This window comes from Microtus oregoni, unplaced genomic scaffold (assembly GCF_018167655.1).
Source record: "Microtus oregoni isolate MIOR12 unplaced genomic scaffold, Mior012 000050F_005, whole genome shotgun sequence".
Lineage (NCBI taxonomy): Eukaryota > Metazoa > Chordata > Mammalia > Rodentia > Cricetidae > Microtus > Microtus oregoni.
Window position 1 is genome coordinate 1,043,270 of NW_024543229.1, and position 26,620 is coordinate 1,069,889.

General features: G+C 39.1%; 1 protein-coding gene across 4 annotated transcripts in view; it reads right to left on the bottom strand.

Annotated features, from left to right (window-relative positions):
• The window catches only part of LOC121436875 (long-chain-fatty-acid--CoA ligase 4), a 70,423-nt gene that overhangs the window by 19,834 nt on the left and 23,969 nt on the right, over window positions 1-26,620 (bottom strand). Inside the window, exons 2-8 of one of the 4 annotated variants that reach the window (XM_041636777.1) lie at window positions 17,765-17,817; window positions 7,679-8,209; window positions 7,252-7,429; window positions 5,221-5,330; window positions 1,904-2,042; window positions 351-501; window positions 118-241 (exon numbers count right to left, since the gene is read on the bottom strand). In XM_041636777.1, coding sequence (XP_041492711.1) covers window positions 118-241; window positions 351-501; window positions 1,904-2,042; window positions 5,221-5,330; window positions 7,252-7,429; window positions 7,679-8,029 — 1,053 coding nt within the window. In that variant the 5' untranslated portion in view covers window positions 8,030-8,209; window positions 17,765-17,817. Of the gene's footprint in view, window positions 1-117; window positions 242-350; window positions 502-1,903; window positions 2,043-5,220; window positions 5,331-7,251; window positions 7,430-7,678; window positions 8,210-17,760; window positions 17,818-26,620 lie in introns of all 4 variants that reach the window. The other 3 variants (XM_041636778.1, XM_041636780.1, XM_041636779.1) reach the window with 3 other exon arrangements.

The following is a 26,620-nucleotide window of genomic DNA, read 5'->3' on the forward strand; positions in this document are numbered from 1 at the left end:
AATTTTAAAATATTGGCCTGAATCAACGCTAGTACCACATTATTCGTGGAAAGCTATGTTTAATGCCACAGGGACCTTGGTACTAAATAAAGCATGAACAAAGACAGAGTTTGTCACCTGGTCAGATAATGTAAGTGGAGAAGAATAGCCAATCCTACAGCCATAGGTAAAGCAGGCTATCTCCGCTGTCAATTCCAGCACATGAGCCAAAGGTAAGTAACCAATGTATGTGTCCTTTGGGCTACAATAAAGTAAGAGAAACAAGATTAAGCACGTTGAAAAGACATTTTAAATTCATAACTTAAATGAATTCAGTATATATTTCTAAAGAAGGTGAGTGGTCCTCTTACCCTAGTCCGGGTATTCTTTCACACTGGCCTGTCATTCCAGCTATCAGATTGCTATGATGCATCATCACTCCCTTGGGTCGGCCAGTAGAACCACTGGTGTACATGACAATGGCCATGTCTGAAGGAGTTGGTCTATTTGGAGGAATGCTTGCTACACAAACAAAAAAGTACATTTTCTTCACTTTAAAAGGTAAATTACTTGACAAGGTATTTTCATTTTACATAATGACACAGATTTCAAAAATTAGCCTGGATTAATAAACAGTAAAAACGGTTATCAAATTCTGCTTGACTGAAAGATTTCAAATTCAATCTGGTCTATTTTCAGGATTTTCAACCTAAGCCCCATCTGATCTAGCCTTTTCACAGAGTTATGTACAGAACTGGGAAGGCTTTGAGAGGATAGCATCCTGTATAGATTCCTTAGCTCTAAATAATGGTTCAGGGCCCGGCATGGTGGTGTGCGCCTTTAATCCCAGCACTCAGGAGGGACAGGTAGGCAGATCTCTGAGTTCGAGGCCAGCCTCGTCTACAGAGCAAGATCCAGGACAACCCAGACTTGTTACACAAAGAAACTCTGTCTGGGGTGATGACAAGGTATACCACTGAAAGGACCAAAGTCAAAGTTATATACTTAAACAGGTTACATTGACTGCTCCTTCAGGATGTTCATGGCCATTGATGGGCTCCGGGACAAAGACCCATCTGAGGATCGACGGAACACCAGCAACTTGGTACTTGCTGGCACAGTATGTGCTTCTCAGACCAGGCACACAATATGACATTTCTCATCTGTCTATTTCTGAGTAAGCATGCAAAACTTGTCCTCATAATAATACTTTACCTACTCAGGTATGGTATCACAGACTACAACATATCTAATATCTCTATATATACTAACTGCAAGTATGATGGAACATTATGATAATGACTCTCAGGTAAACTAGTATCCCCAAAATATATGAATCCTATCTATCCTGGATACATATGGATGCCAGCGATTCATGTTGACTCAAAACTGTGAGGATAGATAAGATATCTTCTGGGCTTTTGTGTCATGCTCGGGTGAATCATCAGAACTGGCAGTAACAGACCCTGCTGATCACAACTTCCCAGTCAAATACGCACCAACCTCACAGTATCAATCTCCACGGATCTCTTACATTTCTGTGCATCAAGTCAGAAGAGGCACTGGCTTGCTCTGGACTGTCTTTTCAAAGGATGTACTCTTCTAAAGTGAGTAACAGGCATGCTTACTGTCCAGAGCAGTAAAAAGATTAAAATATTTGTCCCCTAGGCTTCTTTTCCATGATACAAATGCATATTCCAACCATTGTTTTTGAAGAAAATAAACCTGCCTCATCTCTAACCTAAACTCTGCTTGCTGTCTTCAAGAAATTCAGTCAAGATTGCCTTCTTCAGGAGAAAAGAAAAGAAAATTCCAGTCATACACAATCTTGATTACTTCAAGCATTTTTACTAACGGCACTTCTTTTATTAATCTGCTAAAATAACAAACACAAATATATGAGGAAATTAACTGATTCGCTTACAGTTTTCTGGCTTGGATCCCAACTCTTCTACTGATTGCATGCTGTGAATCTCAAACCCTTCAGGGTACTCTGCTTTATTGATAGTCTTATTATCCACATAAATGATATGTTTAACACAATTGATTTCTAATAAGGCCGCCTGTTGAATGGAAATAAAAGCCAAGCTATTCAATTTGGCATGCTATCAGAATTAATATTAACTGATAGGACTAGAAAATGTTCACTAAGTAAATTTCACTGTGGTAATTATAGACAAATTCAGAATGCTCTAATATTGTAATCATATTAAATAAGCCACCGATCTCTTTAGGATGAAAAGTGGTAAGACCAAAATATTCAAAAATAATAGCATTAAGGTACTAAGGGACAGGCAACATAAAAAAATGCAAAACTAGACAAGACAAAGTTTTAAATGCAGCAGAAAAGGAGTACATGTATATTTTTCTTAATAGCATATTTTCTCTTTTTGTTTCTTATCATTCTGATCATATGCCTATCTCTTAACATCTTAATGTAGCTTGTCACAAAATGTACTTTTGTAAGCTCCATGGTAACCACAAAGCAAAAACCAATGATAGGCAAACAAAAATAAAAAGTAAGGGTCCAAAATATATCATTACAGTAAACCACTTAACCACACACAGGATTTTAAGGGAGGGAGATAAGACCTTAACAAAACTAGAAAATGACCCACAAACTGGTTGTAGCAAAGCCCTACCTTCTGATAGCTAACTGGAATGCATATGGATTAAAGTCAAAAGACAGAATAACTGAATGAATTAAGATTACCTAGCTGGCCAGTGGTGGCGCATGCCTTTAATCTGAGCACTCAGGAGGCAGAAACAGATGGATTTCTGTGAGTCAGTCTGGTTTACAGAGCTAGTTCCAAGATAGCCAAAGTTATCTTGAAACCCTGTCTCAAAAAATAAATAAATAAATAAAAGATTACCTAAATATATGGTGCATACAAGAAACTCACAGTTCAAAGGACATGCATATACTATATATTAGGTAAAATAGACTTTAAATCAAAATCAGTAAAAAGAAACAAGGAAGGCCATTCATTAAATGACGATAAAGGAATCAAGGTTGGCAAATATGACTTGATGGGTAAAGGTGCTTGCCTCCAAGTCTGATGCCCTGTGTTAGATCTCCAGATCCTACAGAGTAGAAAGAAGCAACTCCCTCAAATTGTTCTCTAACTTAGGCATGTACATGGTGGTATGTGCCTCCCCCCAAATGAATAAAGAAAAAAAATTAAGCGATCAATTGTGCAAGTGGAAAACAATTCTAAATATATATGCACCAAATGCATAGAACAAGTATTCAGAAAAAGGATGACTGATTTCAATATAGCGACAGCCTAAAACCCACTTTGAGCAATGGACAAATTATCCATACAGAAAGTCAATAACAACAAAATCTAGAACAAATAAACCTAATAGGCACCTACAAAACTTCCAACAGCTGCTCAATAAACATTTTCTTCTTAAAATAATTTTTCACTTTTAAATCACTATATAATGTGTTTCATAGCATGATACTTTGAACAAAATGTGTTTTTGCAGTTCTCCTCCCCATATCTCCCATACTCCCTACACCATGTCCCCACTTACCAATGCAGGGAACATAATCCATGACAAATAATTGGACAGGACACAAAACAAGTTCCAATGAACTTTTAAAATGAAAAGTATGTCAAGTATCTATTCTGACCACAGTACAATAATGAATAAGTCTTATAAACTACACAAATACAAACATTAAATAACTTAAACAATGGAAAAAAATCAAAACGAAATTTAAAATTTTCTTGAAATAAATGAAAATGATGATATAAAATATTAAAATATACAGGCTACAAAAAATAGTATCAAAATTGAAGTTTATAGTAAATCAAATTCTACATTAAAAAAGGAGAAAGTGCAACAAACCATTGTCAAGTCTCAAAAACATGGGAAATCAATGAATCAAACCCAAAAATATAGCCAAAGAAAAGAAATAACAAAGAAGTGAGATAACTAAAATGGACTTCAATACAAAAGATGAAGGTGAAGATAACTGCTTCTACAGGAGGCTCAACAGGGCCCGGGGAGGTGGTTCAGACTGGAAAACAGCTTTCAGAACACGGAAGTTCAAAGGTCTCTTTCATTGTTGCTGTTTTTGTTTAGTGTTTGGATAAACCGCAGAAGCATAGAAAAAACAAACAAGCATACAAATGGCATTATGTGAAACTGAAAAGTTTCTAAACAGTAAAGAAAATAATAATCAGAATGATAAGAGACAAAATATGGCAAACCCTGCATGTGATACATAGTATATATCCAGAAACTCAGCAGCAACAAGCCAAAGATCAAGTAATGGAAAACAGCTACATCAACGGCTCACTAACAGGCATACAAATAAACAGCACATAGAAGAAAAAATCTTCAGCATCGCTAATCATCGGAGAAATGCAAGCCACAGGAAATTTCACCTTTCTCCCAAGAGACTGACTATCACGGAAAAGGCAAAAGGCCCTCCCAGTAAGTCTGTAGAGAAAGGGGAATCCTTGTACTACCCTGTTGATGAAAATCTACACTAACATAGCCATTATAAAAAAAAAAAAAACAGTACAGAAGGTCCTCCAAAACTTCAAAATAAAATTACTGTATGACTACAACAATCTTACTATCAGAAATCCTGCCACTATGTCAATGACATGTATACTCTCATGTTCAATACCTTACTATTCACAATAGTCAAGGAGTGCGTATAGTCTATCAAATGATGCATGGATAAAGAAAACATGTTACACATAGACCCTGGAAAGCTATTCAGACATAAACAAAATGAGAGCCTTCCATTTACAACCACTTGGTTGCAGCTACAGATCATTAGTGTAAGTGAAATAAGTCAGACACAGAAAGTAAGCAGCATATAATCTCATCCATGTGGAATGTAAGAAAACCTTATCAAAGAAGTTGAGGGTGGAATAATAGTTAGTAGAGACTGGCTAGTACAGGGGGAGTGGCAGGATAGAGAAGCTGATTAATAGATACTAAATTAAAATTGAATATGGAGCAAGAAGATATGCTGTTACTGCATAGCAAAATGGCTATACTGATAATGTACCATATAGTTCAAAAAGCTCAAAAGTATATTCAATGTGTTCATCATAAAAAATGAAAAATGTGTATGGGAACATGTTTTAAGATGTTTTGAGTATTACAGAATGTGATCATATATTGAAATGTCACATGGTACCACATATATTATACACATAGCATGTTTTGATATATTGGTTAAAATTTAAAATAATTAAATTTCATACTCACCTTCAGTTTGCTTTCCAGAAGTTCAACACTAGTAATCAGATAGGAAGCCTCAGATTCATTTAGTCCATGAACTACAGCCTCTTTGCCAAGTGTGGCATATAAAGTCACGACTACATAATAAAAAGTAAACATGAAAATTGTACACTTAACACCTTTGAGGCTGATATGTTATTTAAGCCAGGCCTTAGGGACAGCAACACCACAGACACAAAAGTACTTTATGATGTGATTTGATCTCATAGTCTCCAGGTACCTCAAACTTAGTCATACAAATTCCCAGGAATCAAATTGAGATATTTAAAGCCAACAGGCCCTGGGAGAAGTCGGGTCAGAGGTCAGCCCAGCAATGACTTCCCTTTCACTGCTCATTGCCCAAAAGAATGGATAAGCCAATCTTAGAAAATTTTCAAGATCTCAAGTCAGAAGGTCACCCACAAACAATGCCCTTACTCCTTCCAAAAAGCTTTCCCAGTGGGTTCAATTTCTAATCCCATTGGTGATCTCCATACTTTGGGCGAGGCTGGTAGATCTGTTCCAGAGGACTCACCAGACTATAGAAGAAACTAACAGCAAAATCAGTTAAAACTGAGTAACATCCGCTGAACTTAGAACAGACAGGGAGATTCGGCTTTCAGCTAGTAACTAGAAATAGCCTGTACAGTCAGTAGCAGGCACCTTTCACTACTGTTTGTTGAAGGTGAGCGATCAGGACATATGAGAACATTTTTGTAGCATCTACCTTTGTTTAAAATGGAAGTTGATTCCTACACTTAACCTTCAGGACTCTATTTCCTGAAAGATCCAAATACTTAGGGTACAACAGGCATGTCTATGAACTCAATTTTTAAAACTTAGTCCGTGAGGTTGTAGAGGCTCAGTGGCTAAGAGACTTGCTGCTCTTGCAGCAAACAAAGGTTCAGTTCACAACATCCACAGCTTACGCCCATAAGCAATTCCACTTCCAGGCCTTCGGGCATCAAGCACGCACACAGTGCAATTACATAAAATGTAGGCATATACTCATAGACACAAAAGTTAAAACTAAAAATCTTGAAACAAATGTATTGCTTGTACAATGGCAAAAACAAATGCCTAGCAACCAGAAACTGCTGTGGGAGAATGTTCCATTTACATGAAACATGACCCAGTTTTACTCCATTTCTCTCTCTGATGCCAGTTCTAGCTGGCGAACGACTTTGTATGTAAAATGAAGGAAGTCAAAGAAGAGGGTTCAAATTGCAAAAACGAACTACATATTTGCAAACAATCACTTTTTGCTGTACAGTCTCTAGTTATCATTCATTTCTACTTTAAAAATGAAATTCTGAATTATACATAGTTAGGTCTCAGTTCCCAAACTAACTCTTAGAAGTTGATATCCTTAAGAGGAGCAATTAGTTTATTTTAATTTATCTATTCTGTATATGTACTAAGTGTGTATGCGTGTGTGCATGTGTGTGTAAGGTCACATATTTGCCCGTGGTATGTTTGTGTGTGGAAATCCAAGGACAATGTTGGGTGTTGGTCTTCACTTCCCACTCTGAGACAGGGTCTCTTATTGCTATTGTTCTGCTGTGCATACAGGCTAGTGGGCCCATGAGCTTCCAAGGGTTCTCATGTCTCCGCTTCTCAACTTACCTTAGGAAAGCTAAGAGTGCAGACTTATGCTACCACAGTCAGCTTTATGTTGGTTTTAGGGATTTGAACTCGGATCCTCATACTTGCACAGCAAGTGTTTTATCTACCAAACCATCTTCTTAGCCCCTAGTCATGTTTTTCTGGACACAATCACACAGAAAATTAGCTAAGGACCACTTCTTTGTTTCAAGTGTGTGTGTGTGTGTGTGTGTGTGTTGTGTAATTGTTCTTTTTTCAGTGCTGAGGAACAAATCCAGGATCTCAAGTATGCTATAAAAATGCTTTACCAATGAGTTATATTATCAGCCCACTTTGAACACAGAAGCATCTCAGAACAGACATCCCATGTAAGCAACGCTCCTCCCGCCCCCGTCAAAGGCACAAGGCACTCACGGGGAAAGTTGTACTTGAAGCAGGTCTGTGCTGCAATCATCCACTCGGCCCTGGTCTCACAGAAAATGGCAATGGTGTTCTTGGGCTTCAGACCCAGTGCAGTGAGTCCACTTCCAAAGTTATTCACTCTGCGGTTCACTTCCAGATAGTTTATCCATTTATAATTCCCGAGAATTAACTGTTAAAAGTAAGACATTTTCCGCTATCAGAGCATTTATTCAAGCAAGCAATCGCAATACTATTCAAAACATGGAACTCTGAAAAATCCCATTGTGTTAATACTCAGAAACTATAAGGCCTCTGAGAGTTCATTACCAAGGCCTGTGCTACAGGGCCAGCATTCTTAAAGTGCACTTGGTTTATGACAAGAATCCTAAAAGGCCTGTACCCGTCATTAAAACAAATAAAGAAGACACAAATGCTTTACCTTCTTAAAAACCTTTCCATTGGGCTGCATTTCGTTTTCTTCACTAAGGATTTCCCTGGTCCCAAGGCTGTCCTTCTTTCCAAACTTGGCTACGGCATGGTCAAATAATTTATCCAGAGTATCTGCTCCAGGGATGTCTATGACAGCTAGTGAGTCGAAGTGCGTGACAGAGCGATATGGACTTCCAGGTTTGTCTGAAGTGGGCTTAGCTTTTATTCTCTTTGCCATAGCGTTTTTCTTCTTGGCATTGGTAAGAAAATACCATGGAATAAATATAAGGGCACTGTATATTGTTATTAACAAGTGGACAGGCAGCAATATAATGGTGAGCACATTTAGCTTAAGTTTCATAGTGGAAAGGCTTCTAATATGGCGCCTATTTGTTGTTATTCTTTGGCTTCTGAAAGCCTTAGGTTTCTGGAGAAGGCAATAATGGAAGCAGTAGCAAGAGTAGCAGTATAGCCAAGGTAGTTCAATTTTAGTGATACAGATAAAAGTTAGTAATCTTTGGAAGCCGACAATAAAGTACACCTGTAGGTAAAGACAACGAACCAGGCAGAGAATAGAAAAAAAAAAACAAAAGAATATTAGCAAGTTGGTAGCACAATTAATTTAAATATTCAGACCTTTATTAGTTTATATAACTGATTTGATATGGAAATATGAAGCAACTGGCATGAAATGCTGGCATTTTCAAGTTTTGTCATTATTGACATAAACATTTTTTTAAGTGCAAGAACTTCTGAATTTCATTTTTTTCTGTGTTGAGTCATAAGAGTACTCTATATTCTTCTCTAAATCAGGCAAGCAATACTACGTTCATGCTCTCATCTGTGCATGAGGTTGTGAAGAAGACCCAAGAGATATTATCCTTTCTTCTTTATTAAGGTAAATTTCTGAGAGATAATGCTGATCACCATCTTCCCCAAATGGGAAGAATACAATTATAGAGTTCTTTCTTAGTGACTATACTGTGCTCAAAACTGTACCAACTGCCTGGGAGAAGCATAGGTCTGAAACAGTGTTAAGTCCTAGCCCTGTAAGTTAACATACTCATATATGCAGTCAGCATATAAGATAGATCTAGTATTGTTCAAATTGGGATGGGGTGTGGGAGCAGGGAGAACAGCTAAACAATATCTTTAAATAGCAACTCATGTGGACTGCCCATGTACCGCCCTGGAATTATTCTAGGTGAAGGAGAGGTTTAGAACGTCCTATGATCTTAGAAGTCCCCGGAACCTCACTCCTAAGGCACCGATGTGATCCTCAACTAGACTACATTGCGCAGCACAACAACTGATGGAAGGAGAGTTCAGTGGAACACAAAATGGCCAAGAGTCCACAAGGGATTGGTGATGGCTAGATGCAAGCTGAACCTCAGTATGGTGAAATGAACAAGAAACTTGATCACTGGGTTTCAGTATGTGCCTTTGCCACTCCCTGATTATGTAAACTTGAGCAATCTTTTGTGATCAGACTAAATCAATGGGCCTTACTTTTCTAAAAGAAATAAAGAAATTAATCCTTTGAAAACCCAGTGAACGCTACTCATCACAGATTCATGAAGATATATATATATATATAATTTCATGGAATTCCTCAAAACACTTCAAGAACCCAAATAGAAGACAACCTTTACCTTACTATTTTGGGCCTAGGTGATTTATCTGGGATTTTCCAAGTTTCCATTCTGATTTACACTAAACCTAGAAATTGTTTTTTTGGTCTCCCTGGCGAGTTTGTCTAGTCACTCACCTCAAGTAAGCTTTCAAGCATCTGCAGAGCCCAGCCTTCAAACACCCAAGATCACTCTTCCATCGGAGATTTTTTACCTGCCTAAGTCTAAAATAATCTTCCCTTCATCTACTTTCCTACATCACTAAAAATGCCTACCCTCCCCACTGCTACTTTATTACATCATCACCTCCACACATCTGGGCGGCTAACTTTAAAGCACAGACCAACATCTTTTTTTGAGACAGGGTCTCACTGTGTATTCCTGGCTAGCCCAGAACTCACTACATAGATCAGGCTAGCTTTAAACTCACAGAAATCCATCTGCCTCCGTCTCCCAAGTGCAGAGACTACAGGTATGTGCCACCAGACTGGCTCCAACATTTCTTTCTTGTAACAAAGGTACTTTGTTACTCCTTGATAAAGTTGTAAAAGACAGTCAGTCCGAGACAAGCTACCCACATGCATAATTTTTAAAAAATAAGTTCTTAATAGCTGTATAAAAAAGTACAAAAGAGAAGCAGCTTGAAAAAAATATTTGAGTATATACATTTTCAGGGACAATAATTGAAGACAAGAAGCATGTCTTCAAATTTATACAATGTCCGTAAGAGACAGTACCACCCCATTCTCAAATAAGGAATTAGCAAACTTAGGGTACCAAATACAAAGAAATAGAAAATGAACTCAGACACTTATATAATTGACTATAAATACATTGTATTTTTAAATCATTTATAATAGCAATAACTATAATATATATATTATATTATATAATGTTTTATACATGCTCGCTTTACGTCTTGGTAGAAGGGAAATACCTTCTACAATAATCTTCAGTGTTTAGCACAAAAAAGAATAACTGCTCTTGTTCTAGGGGAAATGAACTGTTATCTACAAATCTGGCATCTCAGAAAATGAGCACGCTGGACTGAGCGAGAAGTCATGTCTGGCCTCAGTGTCTACTATCAAGTGTGGCTTTGAACAGGTAAAAGCTTGAAAAGATCTGCGGCAGCCGCTTCATCTGAATTATCAATGTCGTAGTTTTCTTGAGGGGAACGCTTTGTCTTCCTTACGTAAATCCCCGAGTAATCAGAACTGGCCTCTGCCCTACTCTCAGGACTCACTCGGGTTGCTTAACTGACTCAGCTAAATCACATGCTAACCTGCACCTGGGCCCAGGCGGCTTAATTCGCAGGAACACACTATTGTGCTGAATGCTTCACTTGAAGATACACAGAAACCCCTGTGTTAGGCTTCTCAATTTGCTGCCTTGTCTTCAGATCTCCATTTACTCCTCTACATTATTATTCTCAGTTGCTGTCCTGAATCATTAGCAATGAACTCACTTCCATGTATCTATGGCATAAGCTCAGCTCTCTTCTAGACTGGAAGAAATGCCAGTGTTCCCATCCCTTTATCGGGACATCACGCCTGTCTACAAGTCAATCTGCTGCTCTACTAATCATTCCCATTGGCATTCTTCTAACAGCCTAGCATTTATTTCATCTTGAAAACAATCCTTTTTTTTAAATACCTAACTCTCAGCTATACCCCATTTCTTCTCTTTAGAAATCTTTAAAAGAAGAAAAAAAAAACCAGCAGTGGTGGTGTACGCCTTTAATCCCAGCACTTGGGAGGCAGAGGCAGGAGGATCTCAGTGAATTTGAGGCCAGCCTGGTCTACACAGCAAGTTCTAGGACAACCTGGGCTACACAGCGAAACCCTGTCTCGAAAAACCAAAAAGGAAAAAAAAAAAGAGAGGAGAGAGAGAGAGAGAGAAAGGAAGGAAGGGAGGGAGAGAGGGAGGAAGAAAGGAAGGATGAATGAAAGAAGGAAATTCTAAAAAAGAGCTGTCTGTGTACTCCATCACCCCGTTTCCACGTCTGTTTTCTCTGGTACCCACTATACTCGGGTCTTTGTCCCCCACAACACATCTAAGGTGCTCTCTCTGACCAGTGTCGCCATTTGACCCAGAGGACAGTTAAAGCCCCATAGTCTTCTTCCTTCACGGCCACCCTTTAACACAGCAGTTTCCTTTCTTGCCTAAAATCTCTTCCATTCACTCCCCAAGACAGCAGATTTCACTTTCTTCCTATTTGCTGGCATTGCCAAGCCTTCCTTACTTCTCCCTTGCTTCCCCGATCCCTCGATAGTACAGTGGTCAATCCTAATTGCTTCTCTAGCTACGCTCATACCTGTGCCGATCTCATTTCCTCTCACAGAGTGAAATATCACATATGGTAATGATTCCCAAATAAGCCCGGAAGTCCCCTGAAACTTCCAATTTGAATAATCAACAGTGTCCTCAATGGTAAAAGTCATTTAAGTGCCAAAATTTCAGCAGGCTCAAAGCAGAGTCACTGCTCTCTCTACAGCTGCGTCTTAGCCAGCCTTGCCGCTTTTAGTGTATTCCCTGTGTGTTTCTGAGTTCGCTCCCTACTGCGCCCTCCCCTGGCACACTGCTCCAGTCCCAGGTGTTCATTACTGTTTGGGCTATACTATGTTGTGACTCAGGGCTTGCCTGTATTATTCTTTCTGCCTGAATTATTTTCCTAAGATACCCACGTACGTTGTTTTTTTTTTTTTTTTGCCTACTTTCTATATTTAATCAAGTAATACCACCTTCCCAGTTAGACCTTCCCTAGTCACCCCATTTAAACAGTCCCTTTCTCACTTGATGTTTTTCCTCACCACCTCCCACTAATAAACCACTGGGTCCTAGTTTTCATGCTTACTGTCTACGTCTCCATTAGAATAGAGACTTCATAAAGAGGCAGTTTGCTGCTGAAACCTCGCCAACCACAAGAGCTGTTCAAAAAATGTATTGAATAAAAACATACACGGAAGTGGTGTGGATTAGAAACTGAAATTACAAACAAAATAACCTGAGTATACTTAACTTCAGCTATACGTTAAGACAATATTGTGTCAAAGTTCTGGAAAACACAATGCTCTTAAAATCTTTGGTAACTAAAATGAACTTGGAAAAGTTATTGATTGTTTAATGAAAACATAAAACTAGAAAGACTCTCCAGCACAGAGCGCAAAGACTGCTGTTATAAGAGCAGGAAGGTATGCTGCCATTTCCTGTATGAAGACCACACTGCACCCTCGTGTTAATAGGGTCCAAACTGAGTTGTGTGTCCTTGAAGCCAGGTGATGGACTTCTGTTTCAGAATAGGATCCACCCATGGGAAGAGTTAATTGTGGCTTCAGACCTCTGCTAGTCCAGGTGGGGAGCATTTTCATACATATTTACTGTGGGAAAGTCTTAGACAGACATGGTCATTGGATTAGTCAGGGAAATTTAAGGTGGTATCTTTACAGCTAGAGGAAACTCAGGGATGGTACAGTTAGCCAAAGTTAGCACAGCTGAGGAGAGTAGACTCAAGTTATTCACTTGCAAGTCCATATCTCTACCATCTGCTCAGACTGGAACTCGAAGTAGGTGAGAGTGGCAGGCCTCATACAAGAAGAAATAATGGCAATGATTTGAGAGCACTGATTTGCCCTTCCTCCAAAAGCACTGGGCAAGGCCAAAGCCCTTCAGATGGCTAGAAAATCCTAAAAGGTGTAGTGAAGAATCAGATACAACTGGTTTACTTTTGTTCTGAAGTCAGATTTGGTAAGTATTTCATTCCAGTTACTTCAAACACCCTGAGACAGGTTAAACACAAAAAGCATTAGCGATACATCCAGCTCTAGGGCCCAAAGTAAACATTACATACTGTGTAAAGTCTGAATTTAAAAGAAATTTCTCCACCAGAAGCGTGTGATGCAATACCAGTTTAAGATGATTAATGCCAAGATCCTTTTTACTAAAGTTTTAGAAATGAACAAAACGAAGCAAAGATCAATGCATCTGCCACCACCATAACAAACCAGCACCGTATATTGTTCACGCTAAGACAGTGGTTCTCAACCTGGGAGTTGCGACCCCAAGCAGTGGCAAACCAGATATTTACATTACAATTCATCAACAGTAGCAATATTACAGTTATGAAGCAGCAACGAAAAGAATTCTGTTTGGAGGTTACCACAACATGAGGGGCTGTATTAAAGGGTCGCAACACTAGGAAGGTTGAGAAACACTGCACCAAGATTATATGAAAATGCTTAGTAAATCAATTTGAAAATCAACAATCAACTATACAAATATTATTTTAGTCAAATTTTCAAGTCACATACTATTTATGAATAAATTAAACATCAACTAAAGATAATTTGCCCACAGTCCTAGCTACCAAACATTGAATCATAAAATTATAAAATTTCAACAGATTAAACAGATAAGAATACTTGCTATACTTTAAAAGATCATATTTCTAAATAGATGTTGCATCATCAAGGATTTTATAAAAGGGTGGCGTGCTTTGTAAAAAATTATTTCACATACTCTTATAGCTATTCTGAATTTGAAACATGAGAATGGTCACATACAAAATGGATGTCTACACTTGGTAAACAAGATCAACCTTTAAGGAGATACATTACAGCTTAACTTTAAAACATACAAAATGCTAACATTTTAAGACAATAAATGAGCTGTGATTAGCTAACACCAAATCTTTCCATGGAATATATAGATCAGGCTCCCCTGGTCAGACTCAAATACAAATTATAAGACTAAAGCAACGGTCATTTTAATCAATGTCAAATAATTCGTATAATCAAACTTAAACTCGGCAAAATTAAAAACTTGGAGAATGTACAAGCGTGTGTGTATGTGTGTGCGCTTGCACATGTGTATCTGTGCGCATTCACAAGCACACACATGCTCACACACATTCCCCTCCACCAACATGTACATTTAACTAGTTATCGTTTTGCTTTAAAGCATCTCATGAGTACAACTGATCATTGAGTGTGTCTCTCTTAAGATTAACCAAACCTGTCTATTTCATCACCTGGAGAAGCTTTAACTCCTGAAGTTGCCATCCTGCCAGTCTCTTCCCAGCTTTTCCCAGAAAAGCAAGCACCCCAGCAGCCATGGCGAAGACACTCGTTCATGCTCTAGAAAGAGCTCCCTCCCTCCCATAATGCCTTAAGAGGATCCCCAGCATGCATCAGATGGCTTATCTAGGTCACAGTTTAGTATAATTGGGATCCTATCTCTGTATGTTGAAATATGGTAATTTAGGAGCCAATGTTACTGCCTACACACTTCACATCTATACTGCATAAAACCAGATGTCTAGTACTCATTCTAAGTGATAAGAGACACAATTGATTTTTAAATATGTATTCTTACAGTTAGTAATTGTATATAATTTAATCCAAAGTTTTAAGGAACTTGGAAAAAATCTATTAGCAGGTGGCACCACCTACTGGCACAGCATGATATTACAATCCAAGTTCATTAAACACTGTGAAAAGAGAAAAGCTTCCAGGGAGTTAAGTATTTGGAAAGAACTATGAAAGGTTTGAGGCTCTAAAAGCGAAGCAGGCAGCACAAAGACGATGTCAAGGTCCTAGAAAGGCAGCACAGGAGTAACTTCTACAGGCTCCTGTGCACGAAGCCTTGTTGCCCAAATAATGACCTGCTGGGTAGACTTTCTTTTTGTCCAAAGTGCTTCCTCGGTTGGAACACATTAGTTTTAATTTTAACATATGTTAACAAAAATAGCACAGCTACAGAACCGACCTTTAAAGTCATTACAGTGACTATGTTTTTATTAAATAAGAACTGCACAGTCCGTCTGTAAGCTATGCATCTATCTCCTGTTACCTTACCTATTATAAGGAAGTTTCACAACTGAAGGATAGTTGTCAACAATTGAATTAGGTTAAAAGAATCCCTGTAACCAGTAACATTTTCCACAGGAATGCCTTTGTGTTACAGGCAGAATTTTGCAACTAAGTATTTAAAACACACACACACACACCACACGCCCTACTTGATAGAGGTGGAGGGTGGAGGCAGTTTAATAGGCCGGTTCTTAGCCAATGGTGTTTCCTAGTACTTTATACTGCTAAAAATTATGCAACGAAGTCTTAAACCATTTCTTATAAAGAGGCCAAGTAAGTCTCTTCAGTCTAGCTGCCTAACCATCCTGACGTATATTTCTATCACACTGTTCTTGTTTTTTTTTTAAAGAACACTTCAATCTTTAGTGTTACATAGATATTATGAATAAGACTAAAGAAAAAAACAGAATTTATTGGGCAGTGGTGGTACATGCCTTTGATCACAGTGAGAAGCAGAGGTAGGCAGATCTCTGTGAGTTCAAAGCTAATCTGGACTACAGAGTAAGTTCCAGGACTACACAGAGAAACCCTGTCTAAAAAAGAAGGGGGGGGGGGCTAGAGATGGCTCAGTGATTAAGAGCACTGACTGCTCTTCCAGAGGTCCTGAGTTCAGTTCCCACAACCACAAGGTGACTCACAATAATTTGTACTGAGATCTGGCGCCCCCTTCTGGCCTGCAGGCATACAGGCAGGCAGGACATGGTATTCATAATAAAGAAAGAGATCTTTTAAAAAGCACAAAAACTCCAATACTAATAAACCTGTTAGAATGTCATGGCCAATCAGTGAGAGTAAAGGGGAAAGGGGCACATAGGAGAAATTCCCCAATGCCACTTTTACCTTAACAATTCACCAAGAGGGGCTTCTGAATTTAAAAAAATAATAAATTCTTCATTGAACAACAAAATCATACAAAGTCAAATATTAAAAAAATCATGGAGAAGTATTCTTAATGTTAGCATCTCCATGCTAAGGTCAGGAATATATTTCACTCTGCTCTTTCTTCTTACATTCATATTGCTTATCTGGCCCATGTTTCACCGAGGCAAGGTAAGCAAAGGCAATAAGGAAATTAGTTTTGTTTTGAAATCTATTCTGAGATAGCTGGAGCAAAGTTATGACAATTGATGGAGAGCCTCCAAAGTGCCACAGGGCACGATCTGAAAGCTCCTGAACATAGCTGCCAATTGCTAGAGCGTGTTTTCTGCCGGAGCCAAGATGGACTCCACTTGGGTTAGCCAAGGCCAGCTGCTGTAAGTGTGTACCTGTGCATGTCGGTGTACATGCAAGAACAAGGTAGTGCCACAGGTTTGATACACTGCTCCCAATGGCAGCAACCTATTTTCCAAAGGGAAAGCTGAGCAGACTGATCAGCCTCCTAGTTTTTCAATTATGCAGTAGCGCAGAGCCTGAGGGACCTGAATTCCCAGATAGCTAATTCTGGCCTCATCCGTGGTCACGTTTAAGATTCTCCTAATGTGAACCAACGAGAGGTCATCAATTTAGGCATGTAAGAGCATTAAGTCTTTTGAATTTCTCATGCTTGGAAAGTAGTCATTAGCACAGAAGAGCTACTCTTATCTTCTGTTTCAAAGTCGTAACTTAGTACACTGAAATCAATGCGTAGAAGACCAGAAATACGAGAGAGGCAGCGTCAGAGTCGCTGAGCTGTCAGGTTTGAAACAAATGAGCCTGTCACTTCTCATCTGTAAAATTAGAAAGTTAGATTCACATTTCAACACATCAAAGACAGGCTTGGTTTTTAAGGATAAGCATAACCACAGAGAGCTATTTTGTTGTGAGGTATGGGTGTTAAAAATGCCCCTAGCATTTACAGTCCCTGTCGTTTTATACAATAAAGTGCATGCTTACCTCTCCCAATTGAGACCAGCATAGCCTTTACATTGAAAATAGCTAGCCTTAAAAAGAGAATGCAAGCCTACTGCTCCTTTTAGCCATGCTCCAGAATGGCCTAGTAAAAACCTCTCCACTAGCTGGCACTGGCCTACAAATCCCATTTGGGAACCACTGATCTGGGTGATTTTCCAGTTCTAAGTCTCAGACATGATGACTTCAAGGGCTCTGTTGCATTTGTTTGGCTCTCCACATCACAGTCCGGAAATAAGCACCTCAGTGAAGGGCAATGCTGCTAGTTAAGTTTGTGCGCATCCGCTCAGTAACGTCAGCTTGAGAAATAGCCACTAAGGTACAATAATAAGCTTCCATCTCTGAGATGAGCGTTCACTGCTACGGTGCATCAGTGGCTGTGTGCTTGCTATTCAGCCCCGTTTACAGACAAGGAAGCTCTTCGGCCTGCCAAAAGATAGCCTGGACACCTTGGTACTCAGAACTGGAACTCTGGACCTCCATATTGGGGCATGCATGACTCAAAGAAAGGATTTAACTAGTCCTCTCCTTTTACAACTGAATTACATGTGGTTGAAATTCTAGACGTTACATAAAGTAAACATGTTTTCCCGTTTTACTTTCCCAAATATTGCCTTTTTAACATTATAGATATTGGTAAGATTGCTCCCTTAATAGCCTCAAAACATGGATACAATTATACATTTTAAGTCCTGAAGGACACATACTTACAGATGTCTTCTTTCCCTTTTAAGAAGAACAGGTATATCTCCCGCGATTTGATTCTGCAGTGAGAGACAAGAGTTATGAGTACTGTGACATGGGACATGAATCCTCGCCAAAGAAACCCAGGTGACAGCTCACATCTCTGAGCACCTTAGCTCAGGAAAAGCCAGACACCAGAGGCAAAAATACGGAACTACTAAGATGAGTGCCGGAAGTGAAGTAGTAACATTAGGAGTTCAGGTGAGCTAAGCGAGTGGGGCTCACTCAAAGGGGCAGCAGCCTCTTGTCCTTTTCTAAAGGTCTCGGCTGCTGGTCCCACTTTCCCAACAACTAAAGCGGCGACACCTAGCACCAAATAGGAAAATGAAGGATGTAATGGCTGCCCACCAGAGAAAAGGAATCAAATTACATGTTCTAACCTAGCCAGAATTCCCTATACAACAGAACTAATCTTCAACCCTCCCCGGCTCCCTCCACAATATAGCACCCTCCTCCCAGTCTCATTCTAGCCAAATAAACATAGAGCTCATGTAATATAGAAAACCTATGCAGAATATCATAAGCAGATTTGACTTAGGGATAATTTTGCTAAAATTATAAAGCAAACCTTACTCAGAATTCTCTTCCTCATGAATATACAAGGGTTTTTAACATAGGTGTTGGGAGCCATGCGGCCTAGTTGCAGACTACGCGTGCTTTTCCAAGGGGGCTCCAGATGAGGCAAAAGCCCACAGGGACAGACTCACTTGGCAAGAACCAGTGGACTTTGGGGACAGTGCAGAATACTGTTGGGACTGTGCGGTCTGCATGCTCTTCTTATAATGACTGATGATTTTCTTGGCAGTTTTAGTGACATTTTGTCAATCACGCATGAGACAGATGTGATCATTCCTGGAAACCCCAGTTTTTCTCGAATATCTTCCCCTAAAACTCTCTGGGAGTTGACGTTTCTCGAGTTTCTTGTCTGGGGATGTCGGCTGTCACTGCAGACCCCAGGAGCTGTTCTAATTCAATGCTGGCAGATCGCCCCTATTTCTGTAACTGTTTTTGAACGGGTTTGCTACTCTTGAAAATGTGTGCCTAGCCCTAACTTTATCACCTTTTAGTTTTGAAAAAAAAAAGACGCAAGAGAGGCCTGACATAATATTTGGCCAAGCTAGCAAATGATAAGTGTTGTTTTTGGTTTAAAGCTGTTTTGATGTAAAAAATGGGGGAAAACATATTTGGTTTTGCTGGAGGTTAAGACTGAAGGATGGGAAAACTTGTTTGCTAGTATGGAAAAGCATGCTTGCTTTTGACATATAAATAAAGACGGCTGAAGCTATTTGGGGCCAGCCACTTCCGTAAAACTCATCTGGTGGTCAGACAATTCATTTCTTCATGCCAACACCCCTTCCCCATCTAAGGACCTGAACCCAGGCTGCAGCAGGACCACAACAATAAAAAAGCTAAAATGTCTTAGCTTAGCAAAATTTTCCCACACTGAAAGAATATAATATGGTTTGCTTCTACAGAATAAATCTGGTGGGGTAGAAAACTACAGTGTTGAAGATGGACAATTATGGAAGACACAGAACTGAGAAATTCTAATTCACCAAACACAAGGGTAAAAAAAACAACATCCACAGAGCTAATGAGAGAGTTAACAAATGAATTTTTCCAAAGGAGATCCCAAAGTGTTACAAATACATGGAAGTGTTCTTAACCTTTAGATAACCTCATATTTGGGAACAGACTTCAGAAACAAACCATCCCAGTGTTTGGTTTGGGGCCTCTCTGGAAGTAAATGAGTCTATTAAGCAATCATTTTAAAACATTCTTTTAAAAGTCAAGTAAATACTAAACTTGTGATAGCATCTGTTGAAATGGTTCCAGGCATGAGTTGCTCTCCTGTAATTAATGTCTCAGGCATCAATGTTAAGTTGAAAATAGGATGTTTCAGAGTTGAATGGAAAAACAGCAAGGAAATCGGCACATTGTATTCAAACCTCAAAGTAAACTCGAGCGAGACCAATTCAAAACAATTTCCTAAGCAATAATGGTGTTTTATCTTATCAGGGAAATAGATAATCCTCTATTTGTCTTGGAACACAGCTTAAAACTTTAAAATATTGATCTCCAAACCAATTATGGTTCTATTATACACGCATGTTTGAGTTTTACATATGTGTACTATTTATGCCAAATATTAAAACTAGCAGTTTGAATATTTGTATGCTTTTGTATTTCCAGGAAAATTTAGTATCTTCCAAATTTTCCATAAAATAAATGTATAATTGGGAGCTGGAGAGACAGTCCAGTGGTGACTAAAAGCTCTTATTGCTCTTGCAGAGGCCCCGAGTTCAGTTCCCAGCACCCACACTGGGCAGTTTACAACTGCCCCTGACTCCAGTTGCAGGGGATCTAACAATACCCTCTTCTGGACTCCACGGGCCCTGCTCATACCCATCAACTGATGAATGCCAGCACCAACAGGAAAAATTGGGAAGTTGAAATTGGAATTCAGGATCTCGAAAGTATCCACTCAAATATGTATTGATAAAATAGAATGTGAACATTGATATTTATTATAAATATAAAAACAAAAGCCAGGCATGGTGGCATACACCTTAGGGAAGCTGAGATGGGTGGGTCTCTGTGAGTTCAAGAGAAGCCTTGTCTACATGGTAAGTTCCAGGTCAGCCAGGGCTCCATAGTGAGACCCCGCCTCAAACAAACAGAAGAATAAAAATAAAAATCTGACTCCAGAGAACCCCAGTTGACATGCCCCTAACTAATCACAGCTACCTTCACTAGTTACAGGAACTAGCAACATCCCACAAGTCCTGGCTTGATACATAATTTCATTCCCACAGTGTTATGAGAAAGGAAAAACAGTAACTTACAGTTAGTTGCACAACTTAAACCAAATGAAGAAGTTTAGCATGAGAGCAGTGAGACTTATCATCATGTGTCTCCTGGTATGACGCATCGTCAAGAGCACAGTGTTCCCAAGGCAATGCTGCCCAAATTTAATAACTTCAAGATGTCATGGATAAAACATCAGAGAAGTCCAAACTAAGGACATTCCATGAGGAAACTGAAGAATCTCATCTACAAACCATCAGGGCTGGGAAACTGTGGATATAGCTCAGTGATGCAGCACTTGGCCTCCAAGCGTGAGGAGCTAGGTCCTAGCATAGAGAATTTTTTAAAGGCATTATAGTAACAGGAGAATAAGAGGTAGAACAAGGTGACATGACCCCAGGCCGTAAACTAAAGCTGAAAAAGATTAGCAGAAACGCTACTTTGTGATTTGGTAGTGCATATACCCACTCTAACAGTGTTGATGATTATACTACTGCATGTAAGGTGTTAAGATTAAGTGAATCTGTGGGAAAGACCCACAGTGTTTTTATATATTTTTGTGAATGCCTAAAAAATATTCAGCAAATAAACAGGTTCTCAAAAAAAAAAAAAAAAAAAAAGCCTGCCACTTCCCAGAAATAACCCATCAGTGTGCTGCTTTCCCATACCCTCGCTGACACTGCACTGAGCTGTGCATGTACTAAAACAGTTTCCATTCAACTCTGCAGGTCTCGTTCATGTCCTCTGCCTAATTCCCTACTTCTACTTAGGTATTCATTGCTGATTGATCAAGAATCCTTTGCATATTATGGAAATAATTTTTTGTCTGAACTACTGTAAATGTTTTTCTCAGATAGCTTTTTTTTTCTTTTTTAAACTTTCATTCTTTCTTTCATACATTGCATCCCAACCAGTTTTCCCTCCCTCCACTCCTCCCAGTCTCTTCCTATACCTCCCGTCTCCCCTGGATCTACTCCTCCTCCTTCGTTTCCCTTCAATAAAAGGGAGTAGGCTTTCCAGGGATATACACAAAAAAGGCCTTACAAAGATACAATAAGACTGGGCACAAACCCTCATATCAAGGCTGAATGAGGCAACCCAGTAGGAGGAAAAGGGTCCCAAGCTCAGGCAAGTGTCAGAGACCCACCCCCTCCACTGTTAGGAGTCGCACATGAACACCAAGCTGCACAATGATAAGGTATATGCAGAGGATCTAGCTCAGACCCATACAGGGTCCGTGTTTGTTGCTTCAGTCTCTATGAGCCCTGCTTAGTTGATTCTGTGGGCCATTTTCTCATGATGTCCTTGACCCCTCTGGCTCCACCTCGTGTTTGGCTGTGGGTCTCTGCATCTGCTGCCACCAGTTTTAGCTTTTCTTTTCAATTTGAATGCTTTCTGGTCAAAGGTGGTTCTTTTTGTTTTGTTTTGTTTTTTGTTGTTGTTTTTTAGTAGTAAGAGATCTCCTTTCTGATTTCCAGGTCATCTTCTCACTTCCCTGCAGGGTAGCAGTTTCTTTAAATCCGTTAACAAATTCAAAAACAAAAAAGATTATAAAATTCTTCCCTGTATTCCTTAAATCAAGATTACCAAGTCAAATATCTTTCCAGGGGGTGGGGAGGGAAGGCAACAGGAATATGCGTGGGGAGTCTGCTGACATACAGTACAAACTGCCTTGAAGAACATCTGTATCTATAGTTCTATCAACAGTGCACAATAGCCTACAATAATATAGATTCCATACTTTGTTACTTTACTAAGCAAAAAAAATCTATGTACTCTGCCCCAAAGAAACCATTTACTACCTGAAAAACTGTTAAAATCCCATTTTCAGAAGTGCCCTTGTTTTAGAAACTTTAGTTCATGTTTTTGTTTCTACCCAGACTTGTGCTCCAAAGCTACCTTTATTAAGAATACCTTCATGGCCACAAGTTTAAATGTCTGCTCCTCTCTGATCTCCTAAAACTCTTCTCCAATAGTCCTTAAGTTGAGGGATTCTGCCCTGTGTTAAGATCTAAAGAGCAAGAGCCATGTCTTATCTCTGTATCCCACTGTCACGAAAAGAACATCGATTATTTCAGAGGACAAATAACAGAAACTAACTTCTGGTGTGAACCATTACTTTTTCCCTCACGGTTCACATCAACCTTCATTTGTTTGAAACCATTTTTCAGGTAGGATTTTTTTTTTTTTACATTCTATTCAAGATACATTTAGAAAACATACTTAAGACTAAAGGTTACTGCTATATTTGAGAAAAATGAGAATTTATTTTAACTAAACAAAATTCTTAGTGTTGTCTCACTATTTTTATTTTTCATGCTGAAAGTACATATGTATTGCATACCATGGCAATGTCAATATTTCTTTGCATTGTTAAATCTACAGTATTCTAATAAAATTTACACTTATCAACTTTGAAGTCATATTTCTATGCTAGAACCATATCTATGTTATGCAAACTCTAATTTTAATGCCCAAAGAAATTCATCCCAGGAAAAATTTCTATTACTACCCATTATTTTATATGGCGTCTCCCCCAGCTAGTTAGTACACAGCTAGATATAGATTTGTCTAAGCTACAAAGGCCAGTTCCAGACTTCAACTGAGACAGGAGGGTAAATTTCTTGTAGACAAATTTCACTCCTTACCAACAACGTTAAGGACTTCAGAGACAAAATAAGCAGTTTTGATTATTTACTTGTTTGTGTGTTTTGTTTTAGGTATATTCTTTCTATGTAGCCCAGGCTGGTCTCAGACTTGGCGATCCTAATGCCCCAGCCTTCTGTGTGCTGGGATGACAGGCCACACAACACCTCAACGAAACATTAGACTTGGAGGGGCTGGAGAGCTGGCTCAGTGGTAAAGAGCATTGCCCACTCTCCCAGAGGTCCCGAGTTCAATTCCCAGCAACTATACGGTGTCTCACGGCCCTCTGTAATGAGATCTGGTGCCTCTTCTGGTGCAGGCATACATGCAATCCGAATACTGTAAACTACATAATAAATAAATAAATAAATAAATAAATAAATAAATAAATAAATTATAAGGCTGGAAGAAGTAAACTCAGTTTTAAAAGGGAACTCTTCTCCTAGATACATCAAGGAACATTATGCTACGGCACTATGCTAAGCGAGGCATAGTACTTGTGTATGGAATCAAAAATAGCCAAAGTCATAGAAGCAGATGCTAGCACAGTAGTTACCATGATCTGGGAAAGAAATAAAGTTGTAGTAGTCAAAGAACAAACACATAGTTTCAGTTATGCAAGATAATTCCTAGAGATCTATTCTGCAATATGGTGACTAGAGATAACGATACTGTCTTGCCGACTTGAAATCTTGCAGAGAAAACTTTTGTAGAGTATTACTCTTGTCAGCCAAATATAAATAATAAGATGAGAGGAAAGTTCAGCAGATGCTAGATTGGTTTATTGTACAGACAGTGTGGCGATTTTATGGTATTCACTTATCTGTAAACTTGCCAAACTGGAAACATTAAATATATTCAACTTTTATATACCAATCATGCCCCAAACCCTTAAAAGATAGGATACTAATTGCTATCTATTTGTAGAACAATTGTTTATATAGCTATAACAGTTCTTGAACTTACAGTGAATCTAAACAGCATGTGTAGCAACGACAATAACGAACAAGTCTACTCATTTCTCCTTTAGAGGTTTGTACAGCACATGCTTCTTAAGAGAGTTTTACGTGAGGGAGCTTTATTTGTTCTGCTATCAGTGGTGGATCCTGCTTGACCTTTTCTGAAGCACCCTAGGTGAGAGACACTTTGAAGAGATGAACACTGCCATCACCTCACAGTCATAATTGAAACATCTTAGGCAACAAACTGTAGAACAGCAGGCACTGAACTGCCAAGTATCTGCCTGGCAAGCTGATTCAAAAAGTGTCCTGAGCCAGGCAGGTGGCATTCGAATTTAAACTCAGCACTCTGGAGGCAGAGACAGGCAGATCTTTGGGAGTTCAAGGCCAGCCTGGTCTACAGAGCAAGTTCCAGGACAGCCAGGGTTAACAGGGAAACCCTACCTCAAAACACCAAAAAGGTGTCCTGATACCATGGATGAGCCTGGGCTTCCCAAGCTTTCATTTAAAATATTAAAGAACTGAACAATACTTCAAGGAAGTACATGCTACTTAGCAAATCTTAGCTACTACAATAGAATTTTTCACAAAATGTGTGGATTTGTTATTTATTCAGAAGTTATATAGATCTCTCTCTCTCTCTCTCTCTCTCTCTCTCTCTCTCTCTCTCTCTCTCTCTCTCTCTCTCTCACACACACACACACCATGTCTAAATAGGTATAATCACAGAAATGACTAATATAATGAGTGGTTGGTGTAATAATTTAGGAAAAATTTTGCAATTTCCTCTGTAAATGATATAAGAAAAAATATGTCTTTAGAAACAAGGTCTTGCCAGGCGGTGGTGGTGCACACCTTTAATCCCAGCACCCAGGAGGCAGAGGCAGGTGGATCTCTGTGAGTTCGAGGGCAGCCTGGACTACAAGAGCTAGTTCCAGGACAGGCACCAAAGCTACAAAGATACCTTGTCTCGAAAAAAAAACAGAGAAACAAAAACAAAAAACAAAAAAAAAAGATTTTAAAAAAAGAAAGAAAGAAACAAAGTCTTAGAGCCTGTTCTGTAATTCTGAAAGTATGATCAGGAACTACCAGCTCCTTAGGGTCTAGTATTTACTGTATATCTACTTCCAGTTCTCCAGGAACTTTTACTTACTGAAATAGGTAAGAACACATTATAATTTCAGTCAAAGTAGGGCCAACAAAAAGAAAATGGTTACATCAAAATTAGACAAAAGGACCTTTATATAATGTTGAAAAGGGTAGAAATTGGCCAGGTATATGCCTTTAATCCCAGCACTCCAAGAAGCAGATCTTCAAGGCTAACCTGGTTTACAGAGTGCTAGGACAGCCAGGGTTACACAGAGAAACCCTGTCTCAAAAAGAAAAAAAAGGGTATTAAGGGTATAAATTGGCATATGTTTTATAGAAAGGAATTTGGCAATGTGTGGCAAGAGGCCTTAAGTCATATCTCACGACTGTTAGCTTAAGACTATACTTGTAGAATTAAAAATAATAAGAGATGGAGATGCACACATACACTCATACAAAAGACAGTGAGACACAGCCACCACTGTGGTAGAGACATGGGAACATTAGGAAAGACCCTCAAAGGGAGACTGTAACATAGTGATGTACTTGTGGTACCAAATGCACCACTGTTAAAGAAGTGTTTGTGGATATGAGAAAATATCCAAGACATGGGAAATAAATCTGATTTGAGATGAAGCTTCAAGTATAACACTCTGAAATTCACCTAAGCAACACCCCAAAATGTAAAGAACGAGATTATGGCTTTTTAAAGTTTAACCTTCATTTTTTTCCTACACTTTTTACAGTCCACAGAGAAGGTATTCCTTGTATCTATCACTAATAATATGGTAGACACCTGGCAAGAGTCTTTTAATTACATCTAACGTATGCTGATATGTGTGTATGCTGGCAACAATATGGCCCCAAAGGTGTTTGACCCTACCTACTCATGGGAATAAATGATACTTAAGAGCAACAAAGTTGTTTTGTTTTATTTTTTCTCCTTTTCTGAAACAAGGTTTCTCTGTGTAATACTCCTGGCTATCGTAGAACTTATTCTGTAGACCAGGCTAGCCTCAAACTCAGAGATCTGCCTGTCTCTGCCTCCCGAGTGTTGGTATTAAAGGCATGTACCACCACTACCTGGCTGGTTTTGAGTTTAAATTACTAACAGAAGTAGATTGGATCCTTCCTTCCTTCCTCCCTCCCTCCCTTCCTTCCTTCCCTTTTCAAAACATGGTTTCTCTTTGTAGCCCTGGCTGTCCTGGAACTTGCTCTGTAGACCAGGCTGACCTCGAACTCAGAGATCCACCTGCCTCTGCCTCCTGAAGAAATGCAGCACCACCGCCCAGCTGACACTTCCATTTCTAAACTAGATTCA